The 11129-nt window shown below is 40.2% G+C and overlaps 1 protein-coding gene across 1 annotated transcript; it reads left to right on the top strand.

Annotated features, from left to right (window-relative positions):
• Nucleotides 1-760: 760 nt before the first annotated feature.
• Nucleotides 761-6045, top strand: LOC136832536 (uncharacterized). Its single transcript, XM_067093507.1, has 3 exons — nt 761-1250; nt 3080-3141; nt 3641-6045. The coding sequence occupies exons 1-3, from the start codon at nt 1196-1198 to the stop codon at nt 5357-5359; spliced, it is 1836 nt and encodes a 611-aa protein (XP_066949608.1). The 5' UTR covers nt 761-1195; the 3' UTR covers nt 5360-6045.
• Nucleotides 6046-11129: the final 5084 nt, after the last annotated feature.

The raw sequence follows: 11129 nt of genomic DNA, 5'->3' as shown, positions 1-11129 counted from the left end.
CAGTTAAAGACAGGAACAGCTGGACTAGGCTATTTAAAAGTAGCGACCCGGACTGAGGATTGTGATGGGAAGAAATTGGTTTATCTTAGTTTTCTTAGTTTTAGCACTGCGTGTTATGCTTTAAGGCCTCCAAACAGAAGAGTCGTCCATTTACCCAGCGTATCTGTACTTTTTTGGGTCAAGATTATAATCGATTCCCGGTTTCTACCCTTAGTTCTTCATGCATCTACTTAGTATACTTGTATTATTGTATTATTTGCATATTTTTATTTATTTATTTCATATGGCCACTGAACTGTGTTGTAGTGCATGTATATCTCATACCGACAATATCACTTTCAAGGACTGGTCATCACAAAGAAAATGGCCAGCATTTTCCATCTCATCCTGCATTGTTGCGAGTCAGGTAAAGTGTAGTATTCAGTTAAACTCACGCGGAATGAGACAATAGATCCGTTGAGATGAATATTTCTAAGCTGAAGAAACCTAACAATCACGAGGATGAATATAGCTGTATGTGAAAAGTCAAGTACCTGCTGTGCCTAAGATCGTCTCAGCGGATGCCTGTGTTTGTAGTCTCTGTGGTCGTTCATGCTTGGAACTTAACTTTCCTTTCTTTTCTTTTGTGCTGTAAATCTTTTAATTTAGACAATAAAAGATTTCAGAAGAAAACTTCCAAAGCAGAGTAGTGCGAAAGTTGCCAGTTCGTAGTTAATAGGAATGGACAAGGAACCAGACTCAGGCCTCAGATATTCTCTTTGATCAGTCGCTGAACGGACTCCGCCGTGGTTAGCTTTTCCGTGATTTGGAAACTGGTAGAACATTTCTGGATGGTATTACTGTTAGCACGCTCTAACAGACGTTTCAGAAGGAAAGGAAAAGCTGACGAGGTTCTAGATTTTAGAAATGTTACTGTCGTAGCTCTGCGAAAAGAAATGAAAACTGCACGACATCAACATTTCTTGAGAAAAGGAAAATAGCCCTAGCAGCTCAACCTGTTGAGATTTAGTCTGATTTCTGTGAATATTTGACTGACGTTCTTGAAAGTTAAAAAAAAAGTATTCTGCATTTACTGTTAAAACACTTCCAGTAAGATTAATTTATAATAGACATTAGAGTAAGTTGTACACTGGAAGCTTTATCTTCTTCAATTCAGTGAGTTATAGCGAGATCAAGGTTCTCTAACACCTTCAGAATGTTGAAGCGGATGACAAGAACCATCATGTTGGTTTCCCTTCAGTTGTTGGCAGGTAAGTAGCTTCAGAATTCTTTCCAATATGAACTTTCATTGACATTAATTCTCTCCTCTTGTACATGTATTTTTATGGGAAAACAGGATAAGACTTTAATATCATCAAAATTGATAGAAGACATATATAACTGATAAATAAGTCGTGTTTTGGTAACCAGTGATTGATCTATTTCATTCAAATCTGGGTGCAGTGGTTGATTTGGAATCATAATCTGAACAATCAAGTAATTTTAACGTGAAGGCACAAACAATTTTGCTTGTTCGCAAAGGAAGGCTTCCATTGTAGGTGGAATGCTAAATTCTTTTGTACTCATTTTTTTTTTTAAACTAAATGGAAATTCTTAACAGACTCATGAGTCTGACAATTTCTCTTGCATTATTATTAACAGAACATAGTATGGGTAAGTCTAAAGTATTTAAAAAAAAAACAGTAATGTAGGTTGTTGGTAGAAATCTTCACTAAAGCTATCTATCACAAAAATTCAGTTTCAGTACGCTGAATAAGTAGTGGACCTTGTTTTGGCCCAAAAACGTTTTGCCAAACAAATATTTTGAAATATTTAAAAGGTTTTCCAATTTTGATTTCTCCTGGTAATATTTTAACTTTTCCCAGCTCCTGGGATAGCTCAAACTTACGCATATGATGCCAGCGAAAATCACTTGTTTGATCACTTTCGGCTCTTAAAACTTTCCCTTGGTGTTCCAAGTCCTATATTGTTCAAGATGGGTCTTTCAGTCAGATTAGGACAGTTTTCTAAGGGGCCACGGCTAGACTTAACTTTATCGAGTAAGATCAAGCAAACTATGGAGTCAAAACTAAACATCATATCTGCTGTTGCCGATAACCTTGCCAGTTATCATGCTAGATAACACCTAATGTGTTTACAGTCATATTGAGGTTCCATTTTCTGTTGTTTTATCATGCGAGAAGGCAATTTGGAATGTTTTGTAGGAAGTAGCCGCCAGGGTAAAGATGCCTTGGAATTTGCTTCATTTTTTGAAGAAATATTTCCACCTTTTGTCAGAAAATAAACCTCACACAAAAATCTTCATCCAATTGACATTAGGCACATGACTTTCCATGCCTTGAGGTTTGGCACAAAAAAAAATATATATATTTTTGTGGAAGTGGGGAACTTTGTGCATTTGTGATTTCGCAACTTACTTTCTTTGTCGACTGGAAACTGTTTGTCATGCCGATACAATGTGCTTATATGAAAGAGTGAATAAGTATTTCAGACCATTTTTTCCAAGAGTCATTTACAGTGCTAGTAGATGGTATAAACTCTATTTTAAAACTCTGAAGCACGTACGATGGACTAAGATATAATTTTGTATTTGGATGTAAGATTCCTAAGCTCCTAACACCGGTACATTTGCCCGTGAGATTTTGATGAGTAAGTAGAACACATTTATTCGTGCTTGAATTCGTAAACATACGTAAGATTATCTAAGAGAGAGAGAGAGAGAGAGAGAGAGAGAGAGAGAGAGAGAGAGAGAGAGAGAGAGAGAGAGAGAGAGAGAGAGTATAAGTAGCCTACGTATATTTTTTAATTAGCTTCTTATTTTTTCTACAAAGAAGAATCCGACGTTGCAATGGTATATATTCCTTATGGTATATATTACTTACAACCAATACACTAGAAAAAGTAAAGCAACCATACCACAACATGACATAATTATCGAATCTTTAAGGTTAATAAGTTCACAACTTGTGCAAAGTTAGGTTTACCAACCTTTGCACAACTTGTGCAAAGTTAGGTTTACCAACCTTTGCTCAAAATCATTACATCGTTTTAATACTTTTATTTTTCCTTCTCGTTTTAGCAATATGCAGTGTTACATCAGAACCGTTGTCAGCGTCATTTGAAAGAAATGTCTCAACAGAGGTAAGTATAATGTTAATGTTATTTCGTTAAATGCAAAAAAAAAAAAAAGAAAAAGAGATAAAGAGCATTGTGTTACTTCATTAGAAACGTGTGATAGAACGGGCAAAGTCCTTGGTAAAGAAAGAATGGCTGATGTGTCGTGATTAAACCTTATCCGGACCTTTCTTTGGTGATCAGTGTTTGGTTCGATGGCCACATTAAAAAAGACCGTTCACACCTCAGCCTTTCATTTCTTGTTCGAAGGAAATACAAGAGATATTCAGTGCATGATTTCGACACCACACTTAATTGAATAATAATAACAATCACGGGACGAAAACATAAAGCCCACGGCATTGTTACAACTGTCTTTTTTTTTTTTACTTCCTTATATATATAATAGAATTATCATTTAGCACAATTAGTTAAAAGATCAAATTGTTTCTCATGACGGATATTCTGAAACTCTTGGAGTACATGGGAGACTGACTGATCCTTTCTGTTTATTTATATTTTCTAGGATATAGAAGATGGGCCATACAGCTTACCCTGGAGAAAATCCCTCGAACCCCAAGCGGTGTTTCGACACCAGCCACATAATCAGGGTTTTCTGAAAAATCATGAGGTGATTCTGGGACCCAAACAACAAAACGGTCGACTTGTGTTTGAAGAGCCTCTTCCCTCTTTATCAAAAGCTAAAGAAGAAGATTCAAGTGGTCAACCTGAGCGGACGAAGAGAGAGCTCTTAAGAGAGCCGACTCCAAGCATTGAGTATAATTTCAATCCGTTAATATCACGAAGGTTTGGTTTCCCTGACAATGAACGTGAAAAAGAGAGACACCATACCATTGAAAAATCGAAAAATCATAATATCCATCACAGAACAAAGAAAGATACGAGTGGCGAAGACCAACTGACATCAGAAACTTCTCAAAGTTCTGTTGATCATACCCTTCAACCCATATTTCCCTCTACGTCGCCGGAAAACAAACCTATTTTGTCACTGAACGGGAAGCAAGGGGATATATTTCCTCTAGAAGTCAGCGAACCGCCTGGTCAGTCATCACTTACACTCGTCACATCACCTTTCAAGGAACCACCACCACTCCAAGGTCACGTCAGTATTCCCCAAAATGAAGTTCCAGGCATCAGCCCGCCAGTCAGATTTCAGCACCCTATTCCACCAGTCATAACTGCAGGTGGACTTCCACCAAACAAATTTCAGGACAGCATTCCACCAAACAGACATCAGGACAACGCTCCGATATCTCTTCCGCCTGATGACAATGACAATCACCCTACAACAAAACTGAATCCAATCAGTATTGGAGGACCAGCCTTCCATGTGGAACCTTCCCCTACAACAGAAAATGCACTTCTGAAACTGAAATCGGCTCAGGCAATTCCAAATGATCATGCAGAGAGCTCTGTCAGTTTATTGGATGGCCCAGGTGTACTGAGTGATCATCGACCACCTGAATCTGTAACGCAAATCGACTCTATTATTCAAAAGGATCCTGATACAAACCCCTTTGGGCCTCCTGGCTACATCCTCTCGGAGGGTGTCATGTTAGATCTTGGTTTTCCAAAGCAGACAGAACCAGCAACACCAACCTTTACAAACCCTCTAGAAGTAAAAGCTAAACTTCATGATCATTCTGACGCTGATGACCATATTTTGTCTCCTTCTCTAGGGGAAGCCCCAACAGGCATTCTTGAACCTAGTTCAGGTGATCTTACAATCAGGAAGAACCCTGATATTTTGATCCCATCTACTGACACTCAGACCTCTGCTCATTTCCACACGGCACACCCACCAACGGAGGATGCTATAATATTAGACAAAGACCAGCCTCAAATTTCCCATATCAGCTCATCCATTCCGCATTCGACACTTTCAGAAGTACCACACTTGAAAAACTCACCCGCAGTCTTACTTGATACAGAAATTTTGTCACCTCCAGGGTCAATTGACCCTCCTCTTCTGAAGGAGGTCCCTTTGCCTCCATCAAGAGAAATTCAGACTGAACCTTTTCTGACCAACACGAATTTCCAAGCGCCGCCGCACCATTTTCAGCCCGTCCAGACTGTCAGTCCACTGATCACTCCGTTTAATCCTTACACGACGCTTTTTATGCCCCAGTTTGGAGACGTTGGTAGTGGCGGATCACCCTTCAGTTTGTTTCCACAAGTGCCTCTTTTTAATTACCGTTTGATTGGGGGTAATTTCTTTAATTAGTTTCTATCGAATGTAAGTAAGTTTTCTGTTGGTATGAACAATGTAATGGCACAAGATCCATGTTTTCAACTTGTCCAGTAAACTGAATGATTTTTGTACATGGTGTAAATTTAACTCTTATTATGAAATGGAGAGCGTTGGTTTGGATACTCCACATTTTATTTACATGTTCCCTCGTTCCTTTATAAAATATTCTTAAGCCTTTGAAAGACACTACAGTCTTCATAGTTAAAAAAAAAGAATGAATACAATAACTATTGGCAGGTAAAACGAAGTAAAAAGTTAATATCAAGGAAAACTGATAAAAAGCTTATTAGTCATTCACATTAAAATAAAAATTTATTGAGAGAGTAAAGCAAAGCAGGGAGAAATATTATAAACTTCACAGCAAACATGAATGATAGAGAGAACTGTCAATGTCAAGATTCCAATTTCTTAAAATAGCATTTTGATGACTTAGAAATTCTGAAAAAGGGCTCTTCACTGAAGCAGCGAAAGTCGAATGGTTTAGTCTTCAGTCTGTGGTACACTCTTCTACATGTTACCGTGATTTGCTTGGCTTGATCAGAAAGCAACCACTACAAGAGGAAATACCAATGTTCATGAGTTCTTTTCCAGGCTGACTTCTTAGTCTGCCCAACATGAGTGGTGCTACAGGAGTCACTCTAGTAAACTTAATCAGAATTTGCTTTTTTTTAACAACCCCTTTATGTTAAAAAAAAGGTAAAGCAAAATACTTCAGTACTTTTACTCTAACAAAAAATTAGTCTTTTCTGTATGACAAGTAAACACTGAAAGATACTAAAAGGCAACTTGTTTTCTATTGAAATTCGGCAAAGACTGGTGATTGCGTAGGTTGGTTAGCCGCTGGTTCTAATTCTTGTAATCTGTTTAATTTCCCTTTCATACTCCTGTGCATGAAGACCTTGCAATGTTTCGATTCTTTATGGGGAATACAAGTTTTCTATGTACTCGCTCAAAAGAAAAAGTTTCTTTGTTTTTGTTTATACAAAGGAAAACAAATGAATTTCCAATAGTTCTTTAATGGTTGGTGTCTACGACCAAGGACTCTGGAGTTTCGCTTGGTCACGAGAAACTTAACTCTTCAGTTTTCTAATATATTTTCAGAATATTTCCTATGCGCCAATTTTGTTGGTCGCAACCTTGAAAAGAGTAAAATGAATCTGGTCGATATATATATATATATATATATATATATATATATATATATATATATATATATATATATATATATATATATATATGTGTGTGTGTGTGTGTGTGTGTGTGTGTGTGTGTGTGTGTGTGTGGCTTTTTTTGTAAATTTCATTTCATTTACTTTTTGGGAAAAAACCGTGCTTTTTTGCAGAAAAAGCTCATTGAATTTCAGAATAATAGGAGTAACAGAAATTAACAAAACACACACACACACACACACACACACACACACAAGGTGTGTGTGTGTGTGTGTGTGTGTTTTGTTAATTTCTGTTACTCCTATTATTCTGAAATTCAATGAGCTTTTTCTGCAAAAAAAGCACGGTTTTTTCCGCAAAAAGTAAATGAAATGAAATTTACAAAAAAAAAGCCAGACTCATGCCGGTTGCAGCCTGTACTAGAGATTTGATTTTCGACTCGGAAGCCGGGAGTTCGCGCCGCCCCTAGGCAGTTAAAAGAACTCTATTACGGAGAAATACTTCTACAGTGTGGGGTCTGTGGTGGGGCCTTATGGAACCTGGCTAACGTTCACCTGAGTACCTTGAGGTAGACTGGAGGAGCACAGTAACCGAGCATCATTAACTTTTACTGAGGTCTCTCCTGAAACATCAAAGTTTTCTATGGTTGCCGTGTACAGTATTTGCTCTCGTTCCCTAAACTTGACGTGGATTATGCAATGGAGTTGGATTCCTTATACAAGCATCCGAGTTTATGGATCCACTTCTATTCTTACCCCACAAGAATTCAGACAGCGTAACGCAACGTTTGGTGAAACCGATCAGACAGGAAGCATAAAAGACCAGCCAAGCGTGAACAAGAGTTCGAACAAATGAAACCGAAGGAATGTCTTGCAAAGAATGGCGAAGAAGGTAAGTTGTGCGCATTTGAAGATACGAAGCCACATTTTCATTTTCTTCTCACTATACACCGAATAGTTCCTGCTCCAAGAACACGATCGATAATTCTACTTTGACATTGATAAGGAGCCACTACAGCTATCTAGATATGTCCGGTGAACACACACACACACACACACACACACACAGGTGAATCACCTTGAGAAAGGAGACAGAGAACTTAGACAATCCGGAAAGGTGGAAAAACGTTGAAACTAATTTTTTTTTATCTCGAGTCGCCAAATTATTATTTTTTAATCAAATGAGTGAACTTGAAACTAACAGATAAATGAAAGAGATAGTACAGTACTCATATCAGTGACCAAAAACCACGTGCCTTATGAGGTGAGGTGTTGTTTTTTCCCTCATGGAGAGAGAGAGAGAGAGAGAGAGAGAGAGAGAGAGAGAGAGAGAGAGAGAGAGAGAGAGAGAGTTTGGGGTACCCTGGGGATAGCATCCTTGTATGACTCGTCATGTGACTAGACCTAGATTATGGCGTCAGTGTGACGTCAGAGGATGGAACCACGTGATTTTAGTTAATAATTTTTTTTCCTGTGACCGGGGTAAACCAAATGACGTCAGTATTACAAAGCATGATGCAAGGATGAACTCCCCTTTCTTGATAGCATTTTAATACAAAAGTATATATGTACACACACATACACACACACACACACACACACACACACACATATATATATATATATATATATATATATATATATATATATATATATATATATATATATATATATATGTCTGTGTGTGTGTGTGTGTGTGTGTGTGTGTGTGTATACTTTATTAAAACTGACTTCTCCAAACAGCTTTCCTCGAGGGTGATGCAATGCCCTCATTCTATTACACGGATTCACAATACTTGCTTAATAATATACTTAAAACCAATGTTAATGTTGCGCATGCCGAGAGGTCCCGAATTCAGCAATCGAAGAAACAACTGTTCTTTAAAATGTTGAGTGCAAAACGAGAATTCAAAGAAATTAAGTAATTCTAAATATGCAGCACTCATAAGGATGGGCTGAGGTCATATCTATAACGTCCCCGCCGATTTTTGCAAAAATAGCTCGGGACAAAAAAAAAAAAAAAAAAAGTCTTGAAAAAAAATTCAACCCAAGCGACGTAAAACTTCCCCGTATTTTCGCAGCCTTCTAAAAACACTTAAGACAGTCTCCCGCTAAGACCCATCATTAGATATTTGAGCGGATCTCCCATGCATAAAATCTCTAAATGGCTAGCAAGACTCCTTCTCCTGTCTTAGGCGTTTTACCCAAATCATCCTGTAGATTTATGAATGAAACTCAATAATGCAAGTATTCTTTACAATACAAAAGTATTGTCTTGTTGTGAATTCTTAGTTACCAAGTTCCCTATAAAAGTTGTATTAAAATTTTTTGGCCAACAGATTGGCACTATTGCTGGCCATTTCACGCTTCGTCTAGAGAAACATACTGGAGGCTCTGGCGAAACTATGAGTTTCCAATAGTGTTTGCGTTTAACGGTTGATTTTATGAACAGGAATTTGCGTGCAGCACTGGGATCCACTCAGTTGTGTTTGAGCAAATAAGTAATCTATGCTTCGAAACCATAATATAGTAACCCCAGTGACGCTAAAGACATGGCTTGGATGCTGTTGCAGGTGTATGGGCGTCAAGTCGCCTCTCCGTTCTTGTGTTCCGCTCCTCATATTATGTACATTAATCATGTCATATATGTTACTTGCTATTATTTCATATTCTTTATGTATCTCATTGTATGCATCATTGTATGGCCTTTCTGCCGATATGTATATCTGCCTTTTACATGTTCTTTAACACATTATATATGTCTTCTTATACCTGTTAACAAAAACAATTTCTGTATAGACGCAGCGGGGGTCTCAGGTTGCCCACTACCTTGGCTTTCCGTCTGCTTTCCGCATTATAAACACCTGTCAAGAATAATAAAGGATCAGTCTTTCACTTCTGACATTTCTTGAACCTAACATTGGTGACCCTGGAGTGACAGGTAGTGCGGTTTTGGCCCAGCCATTAACTGACTAAAAACGGCCGCAGCCTACCATCAGAGAGCCTTTAGCGGACTAATTATGGCGTCAAAGTTTAGGCCTCTGATAGCTCCCTCCCTGGTGGAAACCGTGCCATTAACAGACTAAATACAGCGTACCCAAAAAGGGCACGTTTTGGCACTTCGTTCGACCACTCGAACAATCAGCACCATTAACGGACTCATTACAGCGCATTTTCCCACGTTTTGGTGCGTGAGTAGTAAAGATGTTGGAGGTTGAACTTCACTGCGAATCCACGAGCATCGTCTGTGCCCCCTCTCACCAACAAAGCCAGACGTGGTCAAACTTCCTTCGTTTTTGTGGCAGAACATGGCATCATGGTTCCTGCGTGCAGATGCGCACTTTCGCATGGTGCAAGTCTCAGACGATGCTAGCAAGTCCAACGTCACCATGACGGCACTCCCAGAAGAGGTGTTCAACAGAATCTCGCCCTGGCTTGACGCACAGCCAGACAAGGTCACATACGCAGCCTTGAAGGATAAACTCATCCAAACTTACTCCATGCCCGTGACAGAGAGAACACAGCATGCACTCGACCTATTATCCCAGCCCCTAGGAGAAACATCACCCAGGGAAGCCTGGGACGAACTACGGGGCTTGGTAACATTGCCAGGCCACAACGAAAATGGGAGGAAGAGGAAGGTAGACTTAACAAGAGCGATCTCCCTTCGGCGCCTCACGCAGGAAGTCAGGGACCAGGTAAAAGACGCAGACGCCCACGACATGGACGCCTTAGTCGACGTTGCCCAGAAAATACACGAGGCCACCAAGGCCCCGAAACACGCCGCCGCCCTCATAGCCACTGCCCTGGGAGCCTGCAGCCTGATGGAGGACAACGACACAGCGAGGGAGACATCAACGCCATTTACAGAAAGAAGACACCATTCAGGGAACACGGGACATGGTCAAACCTGGCGTGGTGCTTCTTCCATAGAAAATTCGGCACCAACGCCAGGAACTGCAGACCTCCCTGTTCCTTTACAAAAAAATGACAAAAGCTGCCACAAGTAACAGCAGTGGCCGCAAAATCCAACTCTCCCTGACCAGCAGGCTTCTTCATCAGAGATGAAATTTCGAAATGGCGCCTGCTGGTATAGATATGGGAGCAATGCAGTCAGTCTTCCCACCATCCGAGGAAGATTTAGAAAAGATACCTGACTCAACACCCACCCTCATAGCAGCAAACGGAACTCCTATCTGCTCGTATGGCACGACGACCCAGACTATCTCAATTCTGGACCGCAGATACCACTGGCCCTTCGTCATCGCCGAGGTCAAGTTCCCCCTGCTGGGCACTGACTTCCTAGGGCACCACGGACTTCTGGTCGACGTCGGAAGACAACGCCTCCTTGACACAGGAACCTGCCACTCCCATCAGCTCTCCACTGGACCTGGAATGCCTGCCATCTGCTCCACAGCCCCCAACAGCTACACATCCCTCCTATAGGAGTTCCCGGACGTATTCAAACCAGAGCTACGCCAGTCACCAGGGGCTTCAGCAAAGTGCGGCATCTTCCATCATGTCACCATGATGAGCCCACCGACCCATGCCAAGTTCCGACGACTGTCCCCCCAA

Source organism: Macrobrachium rosenbergii, chromosome 4 (assembly GCF_040412425.1).
Source record: "Macrobrachium rosenbergii isolate ZJJX-2024 chromosome 4, ASM4041242v1, whole genome shotgun sequence".
NCBI lineage: Eukaryota > Metazoa > Arthropoda > Malacostraca > Decapoda > Palaemonidae > Macrobrachium > Macrobrachium rosenbergii.
The sequence above is the reverse complement of the archived record's forward strand: the minus strand, read 5'-3'. Positions and strand labels throughout refer to the sequence as shown.